Below are 25,928 nucleotides of genomic sequence, written 5' to 3'. Positions count from 1 at the left end.
AGACCAGCATAGGTTGACCTGGGGACCTATTCTAACCCGGAATCCCCATAGGAAGACCAGCATAGGTTGATGGGGACCTATTCTAACCCGGAATCCCCATAGGAAGACCAGCATAGGTTGACCTGGGGACCTATTCTAACCCGGAATCCCCATAGGAAGACCAGCATAGGTTGATGGGGACCTATTCTAAGCTGAAATCCCCACAGGCAAGTGGAGTAAGTGAGCGAGGGCAACGGCTGGGTTTGACAATACTTGTACAGTATTGAAGTTATGGCACAGCGTGAGAGAGTTGAGATAATGGACAGCAACACATAATTATTTCAGTCAAGACACAAATTCTTTCTCTGAAAGGAAGAACAGAACAAGGTTTTTTTTTACCAACACATTCATTTTCAGATTATTAATTGAAAATGACCTTATTGTTTGATGTTCAATAATTTGACAACCTGGAGACGATGACCAGCTCTGAGATTCCACTACATTTAATCAGGGACCAAACCCTAGAGATCAAGCATGACCTTGACCTTGGTCAGCAGATGAGCCCTTGACCTATTAATTCAGCTACTCCCATACCAGAATAATTCTCCCCACACCTTTCGATTCAGAATTGAAGACTACTCATTGGATTTTTACTTGTCCTCAGCACTATTTAGTAGTCTCGATCTAGCAGACTAGCGTGAATTTTGAAGGATGTATACACATTGAAAATAGTTATGTAACACCACTTCATATTTCACATATATGAAACTTTCATGTACCTTTGGAGTGAGTGAGTATGGTTTTTATATTCCAGCAATATCCCGGCAGGGGACACCAGAAATGGGCTTCACACATTGTACCCATGTCGGGATTCAAACTTGTGTCTTCGGCATGTCGAGCGAATGCTTTAACCACTAGGCTACCCAACCATCACGTATCTTTTGGAAACAGACATATGATATTGATCTTATCTTAAAATCATGATGCCACAGGTACCTGCCAAAACTATACGTGAACACTAAGTGAAGTTTCTCTAGATGATCGCAAGTACCATCATATTACATTGCAAAGAACCAGATGACTCCATTGTAAGTGTAGTCAAGCAGCTATTGCCATGGAACAGTCATGAGACATAAGATAACCAATTTTAGTTACAGGGATTTATCCAGATCTGATCAGAGGCCGGTATTTGGCCACTTGCGGCAGCAAATGTCACTACAAAATCCAAAATTAGAACAAAAGCAATTGCCCAGTCACATTAATATGTACAATGTATTACTAATAACAAATTATATGGCTTTGTAAAAGGAACCTGTTTTTCACTGATAAAATGACCAATAAAGAGCATTTAACACTTTGATTAATATTATATCAAAATGCAATATTAAAATACTCTGAATTTGAAAAAAATATGAATTTAAATAATGTTATATTTAAACAAAATAACTTGTATCCCAATTTTCCTGCCAGGGACACTGAGGTTTGAATCCTAGATAAATCCCTGTTACATTTCAGTTAGTCAATATGAATCTGTCATACTGTAAACAGGCGCCACGATTCGCTATGCAGAGTTGCGTCCCTTGGGCACGCCAGAAACCTATGATTGTTGGTTCGAATCCCGGTTCGTCCCAATTATGTTTCTAGGTTTGTCGGTACCATACCCGTGCTCGTTGGTTTCACCAAAGTGGTAAACGTCTGAGACCTGCATCACTTTCCTCCCACGTTAAGCTGACACGCCGTGATATAACTGGAATACTGTTAAAAGCAACGTTAAACCCAACTCACTCACTCACATACTGTAAACACAAAGAGTGAGTGAGTGAGTTGGGTTTAACACCGCTTTTAACAGTATTCCAGTTATATCACGGCATGTCAGCTTAATGTGGGAGGAAAGACTGAAGTGATGCAGGTCTCAGACGTTTACAACTTCAGTGAAACCCACGAGCACATGTATGGTACTGACAAACCTAGAAACATAATCGGGGCGAACAGAATTCGCCATGTTCTTTATGAACCCATTTCGTCACTCAATTTTGATTGGACTATGAATACACTCGCAAAATTCTGAACCTGATAAAGTTTGCAATTCTTAATTGTATGTGATTGAGAATTATATAGATTCTTCCAACTCTCCAGATGTACAATAACACCATGACCATACTTGAAAGAGGTCATCTGTGAATTTGCACAATAATATTTAAGCATTAAATAACAAGCATATTCTTCAGAAACAGTGATGAGAACTTATACTGAAATGATATCTAGTGTAATCTAATGGGAACTATTCACTGGTGGAACCCTGGGGGATGCAGGGGTGTGCATCCTCCTTTTTTCAGACCCCTTACATGCTAACTTCACCCTTGGCCAAGTCTCTTCATCACTTGAGCGTAATGTGCACCCCTTTTGATAATCTGTGATCCACCTCATCTATTTTGTAAAATAGTGTTTCAGCTGACCATGGAAACAATTGTTCACCTGTATCCATGGTCACAGTTTCTTCTAGTCTTGGAACCTAAGACACCTCCAAAACAGATGTCTGTATGACAATGAGACACAATCTACATGTTCATGGCAGTGATGAATGTCCTCATCCGATCACACGTTGATCACATGAGAAGCACTCAGTTATCTTGGACTTCACACATAGAATTATGGGTAACAGTACGCTCTCAGACATCCACACACAACACCTTGACACAACATGTAGGTTCATTATTACACAGCCCTTAAACGTCACACTCTAATCTTGCGGTGTCACACCTGAAGCTAAGTCTATTATCTGTTGTGAGGCTGCAATGGTGTGGTTTTCGAGATATTTCTGGCTGTTTTCATCTGTAGTGTCTAGGAAGTAGCGATAGTTTATCATCATGCCACATGACTGAGTGAGTCCACGCATCGACGCATCGGCCAACCAGTTCAGTCTCCACATCACGGCTCCATTCTTTAGGTGAAATGTTGCTAAGGATTATAGAGAAGGCAGTTCAATAGTATATTTCCATAAACACCAACAAAACATCTTTTGTTTTTAAAACTACATTTCCTTCTAAAAAATATTTCCTACCCTATAAAAGGTGAGACCAGTATTGTTGGGACTGAACATTGCTCACAACATCAGTGAAACATTTGGACCATACCATGTGTATACACACGACATGAAGCCTCTTTTCAGCCTCTATGTTGACAGAGGTAATAATTAAGCATAATTAAGGAAATCATAAAACTGCTGGACTGATGAACATTATAATAACTTAGCTGAGTCCAATGATGGGATTCCAACTATGGAAGAGGACCTTCTGACCTGAGGTTGTTGCCTTGTGCACATGACCAAAGTGGACCTTCTGATCTGAGGTCGTCGCCTTGTGCACATGACCAAAGTGGACCTTCTGATCTGAGGTTGTTGCCTTGTACGCATGACCAAAGGGGACCTTCTGACCTGAGGTTTTTGCCTTTTGCACATGACCAAAGGAGACCTTCTGACCTGAGGTCGTTGCCTTGTTCACATGACCAAAGAGGACCTGATTTGAGGTCATTGCCTTGTTCACATGACCAAAGGGGACCTTCTGGCCTGACGTCATTGCCTTGTGTACATGACTAAAGAGAACCTTCTGATCCGAGGTCATTGCCTTATTCAAATGAGTGAGTGAGTATGGTTTTACGCCGCTTTTAGCAATATTCCAGCAATATCACGCCAGGGGTCACTTGAAATGGGCTTCACACATTGTACCCATGTCGGGGATCGAACCCAGGTCTTCGGCACAACTTTCACATGACCAAAGGGGACCTTGTGACCCGAGGTTGTTGCCTTGTTCACATGACCAAAGGGAACCTTGCGACCCGAGGTCATTGCCTTGTTTACATGACAAAATATGATCTTCTGATCCGAGGTCATTGCCTTGTTCACATGACCAAAGAGGACCTTCTGATCCAAGGTCGTTGACTTGTTCACAAGACCAAAGAGGACCTTCTGATTCGAAGTCATTGCCTTGTACACATGACCAAAGAGGACCTTCTTATCTGAGGTCATTATCTAAATAAACATGGGACAACTCCACTTAGATAGCCAACTGACTTAAGTCTAGCCCCCTTTTAACTTAGAGACCGCCTCCTTGATTTAGTGGATAGAGCATCTGCCAGGAGAGCGGAAGAACAGAGGTTTGATCCCTGGTAGCGTCAGACCAAAAGACATTAAAAGATGGTACTTCATGTTGAAGTGACCCAGTAACCATTCTCACCAACAGAATTATACATGTTTGAAATGAAAAAGTAACCATTCTTACCAACGGGATTGAGTGCATATCCTCTCCTCTTCTCAACATAAAGGTACTGAGCACACAGTCTCATCAGTGGTGCCTTAATGATATCAAGAAGGTCGGGACTGTTCAGCCACTGGTGACTTTGTATACAATGTTTAAATGTCTCCAGAGCATTTCGATTCTTCCCATGAGGTTGAAGCTGTAGCAGCTCTGACCTTGTCAGGAGGTTGTCTTCTATCACCTCTCCAATGTCTGTAACATGAAAGTGAGTGACAGTAGGGGCAATCAAACTCCAGAAACATGACAGTAGGGACAATTAAACTCCAGGAAACATGACAGTAGGGACAATTAAACTTCTGGAAACATGACAGTAGGGACAATTAAACTTCTGGAAACATGACAGTAGGGACAATTAAACTTCTGGAAACATGACAGTAGGGACAATTAAACTTCTGGAAACATGACAGTAGGGACAATTAAACTTCTGGAAACATGACAGTAGGGACAATTAAACTCCTGGAAATATGACAGTAGGGGCAATTAAACTTCTGGAAACATGACAGTAGGGACAATTAAACTCCTGGAAATATGACTGTAGGGGCAATGATTCTATCCCCACATTGATGCACTTACCACTGGTGTAGGGCCTTGTTTATCTCCCCTATAAGCCACACTTACCACTGATGTGAAGGGCCTTGTTTATCTCCCCTATAGGCCACACTTACCACTGATGTGAAGGGCCTTGTTTATCTCCCCTATAGGCCACACTTACCACTGATGTGTAGGGCCTTGTTTATCTCCCCTATAAGCCACACTTACCACTGATGTGTAGGGCCTTGTTTATCTTCCCTATAAGCTACACTTACCACTGATGTGTAGGGCCTTGTTTATCTCCCCTATAAGACACACTTACCACTGATGTGCAGGGCCTTGTTTATCTCCCCTTTAAGCCACACTTACCACTGATGTGTAGGGCCCTATTTATCTCCCCTATAAGCCACACTTACCACTGATGTGTAGGGCCTTGTTTATCTCCCCTATAAGCCACACTTACCACTGATGTGTAGGGCCTTGTTTATCTCCCCTATAAGCCACACTTACCACTGATGTGTAGGGCCTTGTTTATCTCCCCTATAGGCCACACTTACCACTGATGTGTAGGGCCTTGTTTATCTCCCCTATAAGCCACACTTACCACTGATGTGTAGGGCCTTGTTTATCTTCCCTATAAGCCACACTTACCACTGATGTGTAGGGCCTTGTTTATCTCCCCTATAAGCCACACTTACCACTGATGTGTAGGGCCTTGTTTATCTTCCCTATAAGCCACACTTACCACTGATGTGTAGGGCCTTGTTTATCTCCCCTATAAGCCACACTTACCACTGATGTGTAGGGCCTTGTTTATCTCCCCTATAAGCCACACTTACCACTGATGTGTAGAGCCTTGTTTATCTCCCCTATAAGCCACACTTACCACTGATGTGTAGGGCCTTGTTTATCTTCCCTATAAGCCACACTTACCACTGATGTGTAGGGCCTTGTTTATCTCCCCTATAAGCCACACTTACCACTGATGTGTAGGGCCTTGTTTATCTCCCCTATAAGCCACACTTACCACTGATGTGTAGGGCCTTGTCTATCTCCCCTATAGGCCACACTTACCACTGATGTGTAGGGCCTTGTTTATCTCCCCTATAGGCCACACTTACCACTGATGTGTAGGGCCTTGTCTATCTCCCCTATAAGCCACACTTACCACTGATGTGTAGGGCCTTGTTTATCTCCCCTATAGGCCACACTTACCACTGATGTGTAGGGCCTTGTTTATCTCCCCTATAAGCCACACTTACCACTGATGTGTAGGGCCTTGTTTATCTCCCCTATAGGCCACACTTACCACTGATGTGTAGGGCCTTGTTTATCTCCCCTATAAGCCATACTCGGAAGCCTGGTATGGGAGACATACTTGAAAATTTGTCTATTTGTGGGTATTCGACCTGCAGCTCTCTCACAACTCTCTTTATCAAGTAGTTTCCAAGATCAACACTCTGGAGACCTATAAAAAAGACATATATCTGATCAACCCAAAATGGAGGGCCTGTGATGGGTAATGGCCTGACTTTCATATTGCAATTTATTGCAACAATGATTCCTGATTGCGATAGGTACCACAATATATCATGTACCTTCTTTCATCTGAACTTTGTTATGAACCTGAATTAAAAAAGGGCGTATATCAGATTTAGCCTGCAATTTTTGTAGTGTTTCACCATTTTGTTGAATGGCGCTATGTTCACAACCCATGCATAATAGACACATTTATACACAGCAAGCTGGTTGCGAAAAAAAAATCTTTTTCGATCACAGGAATCAGTTGTTAACTTCATAATTTCATAATTTCAATTTGTCTTGTCACCATCGTCACTAACATAAACGTTGCCATCAAGTTGAAAATATGCATGATTTTGAAAAACAAAATATACTAGTATTTTCCACATGTATTGTGATTCGCATTCATCAAATTGTGGTGATCTGGTATACCAGTAATACCACCTCTATTATCGAAACTGGGGTATGCTTGAGTTTCAGGTTTGGCTCGTCATGCCAAAGATACAGATTCAACGCCAACTAAGTCCAAAGATGGGTACAATGTATGTAGCCTATTTGTGGTTTGTAATACGGCTTGATAATGCTAAACCTAGCATCGAACCAGGGGTCCGGAAAATTTAAAATCCCAATCGGACATTTACATTTATGCCACGCCCCCTTCAAACAGCGTGTTTTAGTACGACTTTTTACACACAAATTACAAGTTGTTACGTATTCATAATATGATGAATTATGAATTGTTTCAATTTAAATTGTTTTATTCACCGGACAATTAATAACAAATAATATCATTTTAGATATATATGGAAAACATACGTTTGTTTCTGTTATAATAACGATCTGTCAACGTTGTGAACGGTCTAATTAATATTCATGAGTCTGCTCAAGTGTACCATTATCCAATATTTGGTTATCACGTGACCTCACGGGAAATTTTTTTTTTAAACTAAAGATTATTTAAAAACAAGACAGATAATATAATCATAAATCCTAAACTATCGTTGATAGCAATAGTTATTTGAATACTTTTTCATCTGTACTTAATTATTGACCATAAAAAAATTTGATATCGATCGTCACAGAAAGCAAAATGGCGGTCAATCAAGATTCAATAAACGACTAGCTACTGAAAACAATAAAATCTGCAAATCCTCATAGTATGTCAACCAAGTGAAAGTCGTTAGCCACGACTTACAAAATGATCGTTCAGACTTTGTGGGTTTGGCAGATCCGGTCGACTGGCTGTCGTCACGCTTTCGCTTCTTGTCTGAGGTTACATATCGTAGCATTGTGAGGATAATGAGGTACATCGATGATGCAAGGTATTTATGTACAGTTGTAAACACATTTTACTCAAATTAACAAGATGTTCTCAGTAATAAATCCTCGATTAATCAGTGTCAACTCAGTTTATTGCCTATTACAGTGATTGACCGATTGGACTATCATTCTAGGTACGATGTATTTACAGCAATCAAAACAAAGAAAGCTTGTCAGTGTAGATAATCTTCATTGTGTTACAATTGCAGACAGAAATTGCTTAGTCCTAACTGTTGATCATGTCCGGTCAAAATTTAAGAATGTCCGGACAATACTTTTTAAAATGTCCGGACAGAAAAATTTAAATGTCCGGTAAGCAATATTTTAAACCAGACATTTGAGATTCCCAATCGGACATGTCCGGCGCATATGACGGTTTCCGGACCCCTGCATTGAACACAACTCCCTCAATCAGTCATGTGAAACAGAAGTTCTAAAGATAATTAACTGCATAAGCATCCAAGTTGTGAAAGTATTGATTATTTATCAATCTGAGACAACAGTAAAACAGCAATTTTTGAAAACTATCATCAAAGCCATGGCTGTTGTAAATTGCATATATCAGTCAAGTGAGTGAGTGAGTGTGTGAGTATGGTTTTACGCCGCTTTTAGCAATATTTCAGCAATACCCCGGCAGGAGACACCAGAAAATAGGCTTCACACATTATACCCATGTGGGGAATGAAACCCGGGTCTTCGCCGTGAAAAGGAAATGCTTAAACCACTAGGCTACCCCACAGTATCGAAACAGTATAAACAGTTATCAACTACACTACAAATTTAGTGTGTGAACAAAATGTTGTGCGCGAAACTTTCAAATACAATTGGGATACAATGACACACAATCAACCAAGACTCCAAGCCTGAACGCTTGATCCATTTAGTCAACAAACGTTGGTTGCGGGGGTCCTATATTTACCCAGAATCCCTAGGGGTTCAGGTTGGTGGAACCCTGAGCACAAGCAAACCAAGGATTATTATCAGTGCAAATGTGGGACTAAAATTATCTGCAAATTCTGGAGGAACAAAGGGACAAAACACAGCGAATTGTGGCGCCCACAAAGTCAAACCCAACCTGAATGTTGCTCCTACCTTTCTGTGTGGACGTGATGGAGTAGAAGACAGCGGTGGATATCTTGGAAGGGTCCTCGACCTCTTGTTCTGTGGGTGGGTCCAGGATCTCAGGACTAGACTCTTCAGGGTTGCTGCTGCCTCGGAACCCCGGGGACTGGATGATGGACTGAGGGATAAATTTATCACTTTCAGTTATTTTCCGAAATTCAGAGGTGTTGAAATTTGTGAATCTCATTTCACCGAAAGTGGGCTAGATAATGAACAGTTGTAATTAGAAAATTTGCCACCTCCTCGTTCATTGACATATGATACCCTTCTCGAATTCTAAATCAGCAGGTTTTTTTTGTGAATCCTACTGTGCCTTAACACGTTCATGTGCTCATTACCAATCTGTTTCTTCAGTTTATGTGTAAAAGTATATTTGTTTTTGTTAAATATGAATCCAGAGGAACATAAAGTTAATTTAGCTATCCTTATACTTGTTGCTATACTAAAGTTATGAATTATGTGCCGGATACGAAACATAACCCATGGACAGACAGTGTCTGTTCATATTGTTGTTTATCAACCCTCCTCACATGTATTGATGATGAAATATTGTCTGTAAGGGCTGTATGGAGTACAACAACGGGTTCCCTCGGCATACTGTTGTGGGTGAAGACATAGCACCGTCGGTACGGTCCGACACGCCGCTTGACGTCTGTCCAGCTCCTCACTGGGTGGACTGCCTCATAGTCTGTTATCTGGAGAATGAAATGCCACAAATGATGATGATAATAATGATAATGATAATGATAATAATGATAATATCAAATCTATTTTGCAAAATAACGATAGGCTGCTGGGAGCAAATCATGAATAGGAGATTGTCTATGGAACAGGGGAGGTAATTCCTTTTAGTTATCTCCCCTTTTATCATGCAGTGAAACTTTGATTTGATGTGCAGCAACACATGGCAGGGGTAGATTTAACAACAAATTTGTATGAAGCCAGCAGGGCTTGCTCCTTTTAAAAGTTACTGGCCCTTCTCCAAAATAACTGCTCTACTACTAAATGATGGAGGCTGCAAAGCACTATGTAGAGTAGCGACTGAGTTACCTCGGAATCCCAAACATTTTAGAACTCCTCACCCCCAAAACACCTTTTCCTGCACGCTGAGATTAAATCTTGGGTTTCATTTGCCTCATTTCGTGAAAGTTGTTGCCATACACATTACAAAATGGCCGCTTGTTATCATCCTACCGAGATGATCAAGATCTATCTTTCTTTGAGTTAACCATTCACATGACCTCAGTCCCCTAAACATTTTCTTATCAAAATTACACAATTCACGAGTAGTGTCCAAATAAAAAATTAAACAGGGAGAAGGGGTTTTGACTAGCCAGCTTTACATTTCAGCAAGCCCTTCATATCATTAACTGGCCAATGGCCGATGGGCCAGCAGTTAAATCAACCCCTGCATGGTTGAAACATAGCTACATGCTATAAACAAGAAGCTGATATCCATAAAGTTGTACTTTTGAGAATGTAAAGTGAAAATACACTAAGCCATTGACCAGGGTAATCCTCCCCAGGGAGTTGAGAATGTAAAGTATACATAGACTGAACATTGGCCAGTGAAAATTGTAATTCAAGCAGCACATGTTTTGTGGAGTGAGTAGCCCTTTATTAAATGCATCAAGGAAGCAATAAGGTCACTCCTTCTCATCTATATTCCAAGTAACACCATATTCCAAGTAACAAGACCCGTGAAGATCCGGGGTAGATTAGGTCTTCAGCAACCCATGCCTGCCGTAAAAGGCGACTATGCTTGTCATAAGAGGCAACTAACGGGATCGGGTGGACAGACTCGCTGACTTCGTTGATGCATGTCATCGATCCCAATAGCGTGGATCGATGCTCATTATATCAATCACTGGATTGTCTTGTCCAGACTTTATTATTTACAGACTGCCGTCATATAGCTGGAATATTGCTGAGTGCGGCATTTAACAAACAACAACAAACAAACAAACAAATCCAAGTAACACTGCATGCTGGACTGACCTTCTGGACCATGTCACATGGAGACTCCCACGTGACTCGCTGGAGACTGAGAAGCCCCACGGAGAACCACAGCACCAACAGCTCCTTGAGGGACAGGTTGAGGGCTTGATAGTACGCCATGTCTACTTCATTGGTGCAGGTCGACATGGAGTTCTGAAGATCGAAACATGCATCTTTTAGGGTGAAAATATTACTTATACTTTTCCTGACTCATACTTATTTCTAATCATTTCCCAAAGGTAGTGGAAACTTCCTGAACTGTGTTCCCAGAGAAGAGAGAACACATCTCACCCAAACAATCCCGATTAGCACCCCTTCCGATTGATCAATGTACACAAGACTTATTTATTCTTGTATAATACGCACTCGTGTGTTATATGCACCCTTAATTATGGGTGATTAAATTCTGGAAAAATATATCTGTCATATATAAACATTTCAGGCTGTCAGAATAGACCACGAAATTTACGATCTTTCAACTTTATTTTTCACCAAAATAATATTCTAATAAGAGCCTCGGTATTTATAAAGTTTGTTGATGGAAAGTGACTTTTCCTCACTTACTTTGAACGATCAAGTACTTAGAAAAGGACATACCGTATTCGACATAATAAGCGCCTGGGTCGCTCTCAAAATTGGAAGTAGTGGGCTCTTAATATAAATTTGGTGAGCACAAAAACAGAGTTGAAAAATTGTAAATTTCGTAGTTTATGCTGACAGCCTGACATGATACAAAAGAAAAGTATGTGCGTATCATACACGACAGATATATTTTCCAGAATTTAATTGCCCACAATTAAGGGTGCATATAACACACGAGTGCGTATTATACACAAATAAATAAGTCTTGTGTACATTGATCAATCGGAAGGGGTGATAATTGGGACTGTTCACTAGCAAATATATTAGCAAATATCGCCATGGGCACTTATCAGAGAGGGGCGCTTATTACGTCGAATACGGTAATCTTAACATAATCATTTCAACTCATGCTCTGTACACGATCATGCTCATTACACAGTAAAACCAGGGCAACGGCCGATCTTCTGTTAGGCATAGTTAATAGTCCGAACTGGTGAATTCCAGAAAGATCTCTGAGGCAATGGTTAGTGAAAACCATATCTGATCTCCAGCAACAACTTTTCATAATCGTTGGGATGGAGCAGTTTCCATGTAGCGCTAACGCAGACGCTATGGCTCTCACTTCCATTGAGGCAGTCTAGTGTCGGATGAAACCGAAGTGGTAGTCATTGTACATGAACAGTATGAGTGAGTGAGTTGGGTTTAACGCCGCTTTTAACAGTATTCCAGTTATATCACGGCGTGTCTGCTTAATGTGGGAGGAATTAAAGCCCGAAGTGATGCAGGTCTAAGACGTTTACCACTTCGGTGAAACCCACGAGCATGGGTATGGTGCTGACAAACCTAGAAACATAATTGGGGTGAACCGGGATTCGAACCCACAATCATAGGTTTCTGGCGTGCCCAAGGGACGCAACTCTGCACAGCGAATCGCGGCGCCTTAGACGACTGGGCCACCCGTGCCCCCCTGAACAGTATGAACCGATAGGAAACAGGGTGATTAACATCAGTCTCTTGTCATTACTGTTGGGGTGCAATGTTTCTACCAAAAATACATGAAATATACCACATGTAGATATAAAGGTATGAGTATGATAACATACCATATTTTCTTGAGTATAGTTTGCACCCGAGTATAATGCACACCCCCCTCTAGCGGACTCAGTATTTTGAAAAAAACCCTTTCAAATATTATTTGCAGAAATAAATAACAGCGTATCCCTTCAGCGAATTCCGGTAAACGAACGAGTGATGAGAATCTTGGTCAGTACAAATTTGAAATTAGAGATAAAAAAAATCACCAGACATGTTGAATTACCATTTAAATTGTATTTTTTGTTCTGCTAGGCATTGTTTTACATCCAAGGATTAAGATTACCTTGTCTATTTTCTCATAAACTTAGCCAGAAACAGCATTCAGCTGTACACACGTTTTCTTGGAATCTACCTGTGATTCGGTCAAGATACACCCACTGATATAACTTTACAGGATTTTAATACAAGGATTGGCAAAATTTGTATCTGAAACTATTTTTTATCATCAGGAATAATATATTCCAATATCTTGATATCTTTTATTAAATATATTAGCTGGAAGTGTTTGTTGTTTGAGAACAATGTTTATAGCAGCGTTAGAAATTGGCACTAGTCCTATAGTCCTTATCAAACTGCCCAATAGTTAAGGTATCATAAAGACTAGTAGAAAGTTACTATTATTATTTTTATATAAAGGGTTTTCCTGTGTGATATTAAAAGGACTAGTGGACTAAAACAGTGAGTTTCTATTGCTGTATAGGCAGCCATTTTGTTTGTATCTTGACATAATCCTGCAACTGACCAGTACATCCACTCTCATGTCCACCAGAAATTTGACCCCACTGTCGACCTTGCCAATTTGACCAAACAACTGTTGATATCGCGGCATCAGAGCACCTCGCAACCTCTCCTCCGTCTTTAACAACATCGCTTCACTGCGGTCCTGCCGAAACAACAAAACAGGTCAATTGTACAATCACACATCCACATATACATACATTTCCATGTTGTTTCCAATAATTTTAGCATTTATAGGCATTTAACACTAATGTCCTGTTAAACTGCCAGCTTTGGCTTTGAGATTTCTTGTATTTTAACGCCAATATCACATTTGAGTAATAACTTCTGAAGGTGAGGTGAGGTGAAATTGGGTTTAACGTCGTGTCCAAGATTATTGCACTTATATAGCAACATGCATGCACGTGTGTGTGTGTGTGGCTGCTTGTACTAGTATGGACTGATGCCGATTTATAGTGCTAGCCCACTGAGATACCATGCCGCAGTTTAACATGAATACCCCACTCAGACACAGTATACTGACTCCGAGTCGACCAGTCCTCGTTTTAGCCCCTTAATGCTGAGCGCCAGACAGGGTAACAACAAGTAACATCTTTTAACATCTTTTGGTATGACCTGGCCGGGAATATCTTCTGAAGGGCACACTTAAAATTCATATTTGGTTCACCAACGATATGTTGTTATATGAAGCCAGTGATTAAATAGGGAATTTATCAATGTCAATGAAATGGTAAGGGACAAACTTTCCAAATTATAACTGTATGTTATATAATCATGGTGAAATGACCAAGTTGGAAGAAGGTTCAAAGTATTTTAAACAAAGGCACTCTTAAATTACAAGGGACACACCGAAATTCCTAAAGGGTGCCCTGTGAAACTCAAAAAAATATTTACTTATTTTTTCTTGTTTGATGGAACAAATAAAACTCAGATTTCAACCAAACCTGGCAACCAAATGGTAAAGTAAGCAGTAAAGCACTCACTACATCCTCACCATTATAAGCCAAGTAATGCTGCAAATTTTGACTTTTAAAATGGCTGCCATGGTGGCCATATTGAAATTTATGGCCAGATATATATATTTAAGAAAAAGGTCAGATGGCACTGTTTGACAAAGTGTGAGGTATCAAATGGCACTGTTTGACCAAGCGCAAGGTATCAAATGGCACTCTTTGCGCAAGTGCAAGGTTTCAAATAGCAGTGTTTGACCAAGTGCAAGGTATCAAGTGGCACTGTCTGTCCAAGTGCTAGGTATCAAATACATGTAGCACTCTTTGCGCAAGTGCTAGGTATCAAGTGGCACTGTTTGCCCAAGTGCTTGGTATCAAGTGGCACTGTCTGACCAAGTGATACTATAGGTATTAAATAACCCTGTTTGACTAAGTGCTAGGTATAAAATGGCATTCTTTTTGCAAGTGCTAGGTATCAAGTGGCACTGTTTGACCAAGTGCTAGGTATCAAATAACACTGTTTGACCAAGTGCTAGGTATCAAATGGCACTCTTTGCACAAGTGCTAAGTATCAAGTATCACTGTTTGCGCAAATGCTAGGTATCAAATGGCACTGTTTGTGCAAGTGCTAGGTATCAAATGGCACTGTTTGAAGGAGTGCTAGGTATCAAATGGCACTGTTTGCGCAATTGCTAGGTATCAAATGGCACTGTCTGACCAAGTACTGGGTATTAAATGGCAGTGTTAGCCCAAATGCTAGGTATCAAATGGCACTGTCTGACAAAGTACTACATATCAAATGGCACTGTCTGACCAAGTACTAGATATCAAATGGCACTGCCTGACCAAGTACTAGATATCAAATGGCACAGTTTGACCAAGTGCTAGGTATCAAATGGCAATGTTTACCTAAGTCAAATGGCAGACTGACACATTACCTGAGCTGCAGGGAGGTTTCTAGACAGCTGCATCACATAGTCGTGGTTGATTCCATATCGCTCAGCCATGAGTCTCAGGAACAAGCTTCTATCTCCTTGAACAGTTAGATTCCGATAGAAACTGATAAATGACTTACACTTGGCCTGAAAACAAAATTAGGTTACATTTCATAATCATGGAAATACATGTATTATTATTATAATTATTTTTATTATTAACAGATTAAAATATTAAATATTTCAATTAAATGATAATGAAGGGTTTGGGTAATCCTGGCACAGTCAGGCTGGTTAGGCTCGTCATGAGCTCAGGGCCGCAGCCCATACAGCGAATAGGACTTCTCACAGGATACCCTGCCTAGTCAAACCCACCCAGAACTTTTCGGAGAATGTGAAGACTCCCCAACACTGCAGCTTTCTGCATTACCCAGATTGTCAGAAGGGCTGTATTCCTGGTAGCAAACCCAGGCATTCTCCCAATGTCAGTCAACAGATTGGGAGGTACCAAACCTAAGACACCAAGAACAATGGGGAGTCAAACAACTTGGTACTGGGTGTGACATTTCGAAAGCGAGGGCCGCATGTTTGCCATGTTTTTCCTGAATCTTGTCAATCACATTAGTATCAAAAGGGACAGAAAATTCAATGATATAAATGATTTCATTGGATTTATCGAAAAAGACAAGATCAGGTTTCTTGGCCAGGATACATCTGAGGTTGTAAACGGGCCTATTCCAAAGAATTTTGTAGTGATCATTTTCCATGACACCCTCTACATATTCCTGGTCGTACCATGAATGAAACTCTGTGTCAAAACCACAAGCATGGCGAAGACAGTAATAAAATTATTGAGCTACACCATCATGTCACTTAAGATACTGTGTTTGTGCCAAAGCTGGGCATCCACTGACAATGTGTTGGACACACTCATTAAATTCATTGCATAATCTACATTTCTTATTTACATTTTGAAGCAAAATAAACACATTGATGGTTTCGAGTGGGAAGTGACTGGCATTGAACAGCAAACAGAAAGCCTTCTGTTTCACTTTTCAGGCCAGTCGACTTCATCCAAGCGAGGAACTCTGCAGGATTGCTGACTTTGCAACACACTGCACATAAACACGATGCAGTGGTCGTCCAGAAAGTCTCTACTTGAAGAGCTGAGTCTGGGACGACTTCATATGGCACTTCGCTTGGTTAACGTTCATTTGGTTTGTTTTAGAAAACTGTGGAATGCCTTGTTTTCACAAGAGGATTATCAGACAAATATATATGTGTGCAAAATGCACAAAACAATTCTACCATGAAGAGCCTACACATTAATCAAACCATGCCCTCCCATCAAAATTGGTAAACATAAGCGATTGAGGGAAGGGCGAGGGTGGTGGGATCTATTGTCTGACATGATTCTTCGTGTGAGGGTGTCAATACCCTGAATTTCTTGTTTTGTCCAATCAACAACACCAAAAGAATATGATAAGACAGGTACAGCAGAAGTATTTGTGGCTTTGACTTTATTGCGAGCGTTCAGCTCTGAACTCCAGATTTTTTTTAAGTCTACATTTGTACTCTGCCCGAAGTTTTTCCTTGATATGGGCATTCTGGAGTGTGTCCCTAATCTGCATTCCTAAGTACGTATAGGCCTGACCTTCCAGGAGATTGTCAATAACTCCTCCCCCAAGTAAACTGACTGATCCTCCCTATTATTATTATTATCATCATTATCATTACATTAAACAAACCTTGGTAAGGTGGGATGCAGTAAATGTTACAGTCCAAGCTAGGCAGCATCAAATTAGTATGAGAAAGGATATTTCATATTCATGTTGCCATCAAGAGGTTTGTGTAATTGTCATTTGAAATTTTTGAATGATAAAAACAAAACAAATATTCTTAATATAGAACATCAACAGCAGAGAATAATCAGATTTCAATGGGCTTTATCATGTTTATGTAAAAGGTGAATAATGGGGAAAATACTGTGAACATGGTGAATGGATCACTGAAAATCAGTGATGACACAAAAAGGGCAAGCAAGTCTTACCCACCTTGTAGCATATGCCAAGTTATGGTACATTGACAATTAAAGATTTACAATGGTATCAATAAGTATGGAAAATACTTGATTCTGATCAATTCTGGGTTGGTTGGTTTGTTGTTTAACGCCTCACTCAGCAATATTCCAGCTATATGACGGCGGTCTGTAAATAATCAAGTCTGGACCAGACAATCCAGTGATTGACATCATGACCGTGCATCAACCAAGTCAGAGAGCCTGACCACCCGATCCCGTTAGTCGCCTTTTACGTCAAGCATAGTCGCCTTTTACGGCAAGCATGGCTTGCTGAAGACCTATTCTTGTCAATCAGGCAAAGAAGTTTTTTATTAAACCTAACAGCTATCTATCTCCGGCAGGTACAAAAACGGCAGCATCAAATTCACGCAACAAGAAATGATGGTATGAGGACATCTCATTCTTGGGATACTCTATTTGTCCGAAAAACAACTTTTAACAGGATTTATATTTAACCGGTCTTGAAAATGGAAACATTACACTAAGCATGCTAAATACTTAATAATAGTACTGTCTTCTGGCTGCAATATGTTTGTTTGTGTGTCGTACTCTGCAATATTCCAGCTGAATGACAGCGGTCTGTAAATAATCGAGTCTGGACCAGACAATCCAGTGATTGACATCATGAGCATCGATCTACGCAATTGGGATCAATGACATGCATCAACCAAATCAGCGAGCCAGACCACCAAATCCTGTGAGTCGCCACTTACGACAAGCATAGGCGCCTTTTACGGCAAGCATTGGTTGCTGAAGATCTATTCTCCCCCGGATCTTCACGGGTCGGCTGCAATATGTAGCAAAGTCATATTGTTCCTGAACTTGATTCCCATGTAAAAACAAATACTTTCTGAATAGTGAGTGAGTTAATATGGTTTTAAGCTGCTTTGAGCAATATTCCTGCAATATCACATCTTGCCAAGGTAAGGGAGGTAACTGACTGAAAGTCCAGTTTCCACCCTTGCCAAACTAGGCTGGAATTTCTGGGCTCAGTCATAGCACCACCAGTGGCTATTACAAGTTATGTCCCTACTACGTCTCTCCTACTGACCAATCAGATTCCACCACTCATATCACTTGTATTTGCTTCAAACAAAATGGTGGCGTGGTGAAGACAATCTGATCGATAATCAAGATCTAAACTGTGAAAAAAATGGGTCTTACTTCACGAAGTGCATCAAATGATGTGAGCACTTTGATTAAAACATGAAAGGATTTGGAAAAAATCTGTTGGCGCTGAGTTGGCGGTACACATGCTTTGCAAATCCTGCAATCGACCAAAATCTGCACAGCAGTTTACGAACCAAATGCCAATTTCATTACCCGAGTTTAATTGGACTATGCATAAAATATAACTCCATAATTCCAGCCTAGTTCGGCAAGGGTGGAAACTGGACTTTAATAGTCAGTTAATTCCCTTGCCTCAGGAAGATGGCAATATCACAGCAGGGAGACCAGAAATGGGCCACTTCAGGAATGAACTCAACATGCTCACAATCTTAAACTATAAAGATTGTCAATTCTTGATCTTGTAGATTCAAGATGAAAGGTTCAAGGAATGATTATGCCGAAGCAATCCCTGTAACAATACGGACACATAAGCACCGCTTGTCAAAAGGTTCTGCAATAAACTTTGGTATGTCAATAATACAATAATCTCTTGGACTCTGTGCACTTGTATCTGTGTCCGAAATAACTGCCTGTCCACAATCCCGTTGCTGGTAAGACTTTCGTCAAGATAGGGGAAATTTATTCCTACCTGCCCAAAAGTCTGGTGGAAATCTCACCACTTATTATTGTATATATATAATTGACAGCCAGTGTATATGTACAGTGATCGCTCGCTATTGCACTCTTCGATAAAGCGCTACTTCGGTTACTACGCGCGGTAACGCATGGCTCCCAAAATTTCGTTTTTTAAAGACTTTTTAAGAAATGCTAATGAGTTAACAGAAAATTCAACCGAGAAAAAAAGGTGAGTGAGTGAGTGAGTGAGTATGGTTTTACACTGCTTTCAGCAATATTCCAGCAATATCACGGCGGATGACACCAAAAATGGGCATCAGACATTGTACCCATGTGGAGAATCACACCCAGGTCTTTGTCATAACGAGCAAATGCTTTAACCACAAGGCTATCCTACAGCTCCCAATTGCCATGACAAGTTTGGGGTTCTAGGAAGTACTATCCTGAAAAGACCTAATGTAGGATAAATGAAACAAAATATACACACAAAATAAACTTGAAACCAAACATCCGTACCAAGCAGTGGCTAGTTGGGTTGGGGGAACTCCCTCACCTCTATTGCATAACACAATTAACACACCGCCTCTACATCAAAATTTAACTAATACAAAATAGCGATGAACACCAACAATCAGGTGGGAAACTGGCTATGAGGGGTGGACTATCTATTTGTACAAACTGGCCTGATCAATGACGCTGACAGCGAGCTCACTGACCCAATTTCAACCATTTCCTAGAAACCAGGGGTTGTTTCAGTGGCTTTCTTAGAACTGAATGTCGCTACTGGCATAACTGCATGTCAACTTTCAAATCTTGTCATAAGCCTGATCACTCAGACCTTGCCTACCTGGCTTCAGATAAAAGAAAAAAAAAATATTCTTGTCCCTATTTCAGTTATCTCAAAGATTTAGATACTGTCAATACAATGTTATCAATGTAAGCTCATTTTCTCCACTGTAAAATCTGATCATCTTATATTAGCTGCAACTGTGCAATGTACACAGTTTTGTTTTAACAACACGTACAATAATTGTATTGCTGTACCCATCTTGTACATGTATACATTTTGTGGGTCGTGATCTCTTGTGGTCTTACCTGTGTATCATGTTTGCCTTTTGCCTACGAGCAGTGGCTATTTAGTGGTTTTTACCTCAAGACAAAAAACACCTGTTTTTAGTTTAACCTATGCCGACTCAGTAGGTTTACTGTGTCCCGATAAGCTGCATATTTGCATAAAATATTTGTAAAAGAAATCACCTTTACCAGTGTTCAAACTCCTGGCTGCCCAAGTGCCCGTGATAGGCAATTGTGATCACAGACAGGTATGTTTTCTACGTCACATGCCCCATGTTAAGTCAATTTGGGGGGGGGGGGGGTGCGTTACTATGTTTATGACCATAAAATATATAAAATATTTATTTATTTATTTATTTATTTATTTATTTATTTATTTATCATTCTGCCGTGGAGTTAAAACACAGCTGGCTTCTTGAATCACTGGTAGTGATGTAGACATGGAAGTTATGTGGAACTTTTGTATAAGAGGGTCTATGTTAATAGTAAGAGACATCATCATCATCATCATCATTATAATAATCATGATAATAATAATAATAAATATATTTATGTCTAATTTATTTCTTGGACTGGCTGCTTTTCAGTAGGGGCGGAGGGCCTTATTTACTGATCCAATGCCAGCATCACACATACATCAACTCAGTGAATAAAGCATAAAAAGGGCTCTATGTCTCATTTATTGTTAATCAGACATGTATTACATAAATTATGTCACTGTAGTGAGATTATGCCAAATGGTAGACATTTGGGGAAGATACAAATTAGAAGTCAACACCCAAAATAATTTGGTATAATATATTCAAACTGGACCCAATGGAGTACAAGTACATGTATATTGAATACCCAAAGAAAAATATCAAGACCCAATGTGAATGATAATACATAATCGATTGCTCAAAAAATGATCTGGAACTCTGTTTATTGAAATGAAACACTATTTCCTTCTAAAATCGTCATATCAGTGTTCCAAATTCCTGCCTGCCTGACCATAGAAGATGGGCTGTGATATCAGAGTCAATGATCCGTTTCACTTCGTATTTCGTAATGATGTCAGCTGTATGACTCATCGTGTTGAATATTTTGTGCATCTATTCATCTATTAGAGTTGTGTAAAAATTAAGGCTGGCTATCAAAACAGATCATAGAGATCGATAATCGATAAATATCGATCAATTATCGATAAATATCGGAGAAGTATCTTTGAGCAAATATGCAAAAATATTTCACTCCACGGGTGAACGGTGGCACATTTATTCAGGGATTATTTAGTGGACATTTGAGATACAACAAAAGCAGTTACTTTCCATTTCAGCAATTAACATTATTGAAAATAACATGTCTGTTTTGGTAAATCTAAACTTTACTTCATAACAATAGTCTATGTAAGTTATTAGCGATGACACAGTTTTCATATCGATAATCATTAATAATTCTTCTCATCGATGATAATTCCAATTATCAAACTTTTTTGCCAGCCCTAGTTAAAATATGTTACCCAGAATTTAAGTTGGTTGTGAATCTGCATACATAATTTACATGAATTGCAAAATTAGCTGGTATTAATCATTTTTTCATTGAGAACTCTTAAACATGTGTTGTGTTTATTCTAAATGATTCTAGGACATCATTACCAGCAAGCATACATAGGCTGGCACATGGACCTGTTCAGATGAAGTTAACAGCGGCAGCCTCCGAGAGTATTAGGAAGCATGACAGCGTTCGGCACCTTGACACCTGAGCATGTCTAGGGCTCTGGTCCTGCCTTAGACTGGAGCATATGCAACACATGTGATTTGCAATACTGGCCTCTAAACAGGTCAAGGTAAACCCTGGGGGCTAAATACTGGCTTCTGAGCAGGTCAACCCCTGGCCTCTGAGCAGGTCTAGATAAACCCTTGGGGCCAAATACTGGCCTCTAAACAGGTCAAGGTAAACCCCTGGGGGCCAAATACTAGCCTCTAAACAGGTCAATGTAAACCCCAGGGGTACAAACACTAGCCTCTAAACAGGTCAAGGTAAACCCCAGGGGTACAAATACTAGCCTCTAAACAGGTCAAGGTAAACCGCAGGGGTACAAATACTGGCCTCTAAACAGGTCAAGGTAAACCCCAGGGGTACAAATACTGGCCTCTAAACAGGTCAAGGTAAACCCCAGGGGTACAAATACTAGCCTCTTAACAGGTCAAGGTAAACCCCAGGGGTACAAATACTGGCCTCTAAACAGGTCAAGGTAAACCCCAGGGGTACAAATGCTGGCCTCTAAACAGGTCAAGGTAAACCCTGGGGGTTGAATACTGGCCTCTAAACTGGTCAAGGTAAACCCCAGGGATACAAATACTAGCCTCTAAACAGGCCAAGGTAAACCCTGGGGGTCGAATACTGGCCTCTAAACTGGTCAAGGTAAACCCCTGGGGGCTGAATACTGGCCTCTAAACAGGTCAAGGTAAACCCTGGGGGTCGAATACTGGCCTCTAAACAGGTCAAGGTAAACCCTGGGGGTCGAATACTGGCCTCTAAACAGGTCAAGGTAAACCCTGGGGGCTGAATACTGGCCTCTAAACAGGTCAAGGTAAACCCTGGGGGTCGAATACTGGTCTCTAAACAGGTCAAGGTAAACCCTGGGGGACGAATACTGGCCTCTAAACAGGTCAAGGTAAACCCCTGCCTTCTTGCAGCCTTGGCCCCTAATATCGGCCTCTGACCAGGTCTAGATAAATCCCTGGTGAACTGTTAAGAACTTAAAATCCCATCTTCCAAACAATAATTTTCAAGCATACCTCTTGAATATGGACGCCAGTATCCTGAACTACAAATGTTGAATCCAGAATTCCGAAGATCTGATCAGCAGTGGATGCCATGGTTGCCCATGGGATTTTGAGTGCCTTGTAACCATATGGAAGTCTAGAATGAAGTACCTGACAAAACAGAAAGTGTAAATCAATATAAACACACACCCATGGTCACTGTTTTCCCGTCAGTAATTGCAGACCATGTAATTTGACTCTAACCGCATGGTTAGATTGTTGAAAATAAAATGTTATTGCATGAGCATTTGGTCTGCGGTCAATGACATTTCAAACTGTAACATCTGCAATCAATGACATTTCAATCTGTAACATCGCACTTACAAAACATGATTAATCAACTGAAACCACAGCTGTTGTTGCAATAACATACCCGGTATATATGAACATGGAAGTGTGTGCATTCATGCGTGTGAGAAGATAACTGTTGTCATGGTTACATGCCTAGACACAGTGATAAAAAAAATCATTTTATCCTTTGTTGTATTTTGATCTATAAATACCATTCTCAAACAATCCTGGACGCTTATGCAGTTAGCATATACTCCGAAATGTTGTGTTCCTCATAATAAAGAAGCTGACATCATATGGTCTCTGCTGACGTCAATGAATTCTCTTCCTTAATTACCATATAGATGCTTCAACTACTTCATAAAGGTGGCGCAATTTCAATTTGTTTGTAACAATGAAATACTGTAAACCAAAAACTTTGTCCAAATGTCGGTGAAACTAAAACTTTATTGATAATATTTACTAGGCAGTTATATACCCCATAAACAATGCTGTTTTCTGTGAAAAGAATTGTAACATATAAAAGAAAATAAAGGACTGAAAGTAACATAAATGTTTGGGCTAAGTTTGGGGCTTTAAGATAAATTACAGTTTTGCCACGGAAATTGATCAGGGACACTTATTACAGCAAGACTCGTATGGTAAGCACAGTAAATTTGTATAGTACATGTATTTACATATAAATATATATATTTATCATCCGAAACTGGCTCCCACAGGAGATATCGCTTGGGTGAGATCAAGCGATATCTATACTGTAGATATCGCTGCAATGAAACTGCATCACAATGCTTTGCAGACTATTGTGACATCATTGGTTACCATGACGTCACAATCAAATGACATCACTAATGGATCTGCTACTGAAGCTGTTATTAGTACTTTTTACACTTAAGACACTGCTTATTACTTTCTACAAACTGAAAAAGTTGGAAGAATGATGTTGGATGATAAATAAAATCTCACCCTCGTGTCTTTTGATATCAAATATATCAACACTCGTAGATAAAAGTGGAAAAAAACCTTGGCAAGCCTCGGAGTTTTCCCACTTTTATCAACTCGTGTTGATATATTTGATATCAAAAGACACTCGGGTGAGATTCTCTATTTATCATGTTTATATAGAAATTAGCACTAGCCTGCTCGCCTGAGCCATTATCACAAATGCAAAGGTTTCCTAAGGGTTGGTAAAATTTCACAAATTTGGGGGATGTTACTATATGATGTAACTATTCAAGCTGTAGACTTTCTTGGTGAATTTCTATCCCTATCAAAGGGAAGCTACTCGTCGATTAGATATCACATTTATCGGTATTCATGGTATTTAGAGTCGGCCTGGCCTGTCATTATGCTACAAAATGCAGTCAATAGTTCACACAGCCAAAATGAAACAAAGTTACATTTCAGACATATTTCAGCCATATCCAGATGTTATAAATTGGGGACAAGACCCAAAGCCAGTAGCGTACAAGCAGATACTTTAAATAACTCTGCTGTGTCCTCACTAAATGATTACACAATTCATATCACCAAAGTATCACAAATTTTTTGAATGCCTGACAATTATTTATCTTTACAATTATTTAAGAACTTCCCAGTGATGTATCCAGGTCCCTGATTGTTAATTTAACTCAATTGCTGATAGAGAAGGGCAGCACCACTATTTTGTTTGTAAACACTGAAAGTAACACCTATTTCTTCTTCCATATTTGCACATTCATCCACAAATGAACCCAAAAGATACCGCTTTTATCCATTGGCTCTATCTTGCCAAGAAACCTATCCATTCTTTAAAATATAAAGAGCACAATACGAATATAGTCATTAATATAGGTCTACTCAATGTGGGTACAGATGAGTGAGTTTGGTTTAACGCCGCTTTTAACAGTATTCCAGTTATATTGAAGCCTGAAGTGATGCAGGTCTCTGGCATTTATCACTTTGGTGAAACCCACGAGCACTGGTATGGTGCTGACAAACCTAGAAACATAATCGGGGCGAACCGGGATTCAAACCCACAATCATAGGTTTCTGGCATGCCCAAGGGACGCAACTTTGCACATCGAATCGCAGTGCCTTAGACGATTGGGCCACCTGTGCCCCCAGGTACAGATGAGGCCGTAGGAATCTATAGCCTCATTTTTTCAGCATATACTTCATTATTCCACACTGGCAGACTAAGCTAAAATTAGACTATGCTAAATGTACTGTTACAATTTTAAAAAAACACAAAAAGAAAACAATATTCTATCACTAGAATGAAAAAATAAACACTCAAGCTATAGGCCTATAATACATCATAATACATACTTAAATTTTAACTCTTTGTGAGCATGAACATCAAACAGGAAAAAAATAAACAAAGAGGTTTTCAAAATAAGAATTGTGCGTGTATGCACCAAGATATAAAATAGATCATTTGAGAAAATACCAAATGAAACATTGACACCGACTGAAACCCACCTGTTTTCTGTTCCTAATCTTACATGTTTTATATCCAACAAGACTGTCAAACAAATGCACGTGTGGAGTCAAGCCTCGACTTTCTCGGAACTGATAACACCGAGCGTGTTGACCTCATTTCTCGGTATCCCTGTCATTCCAAGAACTGAAATAAATTGACCTACTTTCGCTTTCTGTTTCATTCGTAGATCTAAGTTGATCTTTGTTGACATTTAAATCCTTGAGTAAATATAAACTTCATACTTACTCTTTTGACCTTTATTAATGAATGAAGCAGGGACATCGTTACCTAAAGATTTTAAACAAAATGTACGCCAATATGTTTTGGTTTCTTTCACGGATGAAGTGCACCTGATTACAAATCGGATGGGCACCTATTTTCC

General features: G+C 39.9%; 1 protein-coding gene across 1 annotated transcript; it reads right to left on the bottom strand.

Annotated features, from left to right (window-relative positions):
* Positions 1–1,793: 1,793 nt before the first annotated feature.
* On the bottom strand, positions 1,794–25,902 carry LOC139474902 (malonyl-CoA decarboxylase, mitochondrial-like). The gene is made up of 10 exons (XM_071258093.1): positions 25,793–25,902; positions 22,765–22,902; positions 15,088–15,231; positions 13,204–13,344; positions 10,785–10,937; positions 9,317–9,481; positions 8,757–8,904; positions 6,133–6,291; positions 4,257–4,484; positions 1,794–2,937 (listed from the first exon to the last, which is right to left on the bottom strand). Exons 1-10 carry the CDS (start codon positions 25,826–25,828, stop codon positions 2,720–2,722), a joined length of 1,530 nt encoding a protein of 509 aa, XP_071114194.1. The 5' UTR covers positions 25,829–25,902; the 3' UTR covers positions 1,794–2,719.
* Between the last annotated feature and the right edge of the window lie 26 nt (positions 25,903–25,928).

The sequence above is a fragment of the Haliotis cracherodii genome, unplaced genomic scaffold (assembly GCF_022045235.1).
Source record: "Haliotis cracherodii isolate W230 unplaced genomic scaffold, xgHalCrac1.p SCAF_3, whole genome shotgun sequence".
Taxonomy (NCBI): domain Eukaryota; kingdom Metazoa; phylum Mollusca; class Gastropoda; order Lepetellida; family Haliotidae; genus Haliotis; species Haliotis cracherodii.
Note: the sequence above shows the minus strand (reverse complement) of the source record. Positions and strands in the feature narration are given on the sequence as shown.

Bases quoted from the DNA above. Each gene is read 5' to 3' on its own strand.
- LOC139474902 (XM_071258093.1), bottom strand. From the start codon at position 25,828: ATGTCCCTGCTTCATTCATTAATAAAGGTCAAAAGA. The intron at 8,905-9,316 runs GTGAGGAGGGTT...TTTATCCCTCAG, and splicing joins ATATTTCATCATCAATACAT to TCCATCATCCAGTCCCCGGG. The intron at 6,292-8,756 runs GTAGGAGCAACA...TCTTTTTTATAG, and splicing joins CATCACGTCCACACAGAAAG to GTCTCCAGAGTGTTGATCTT.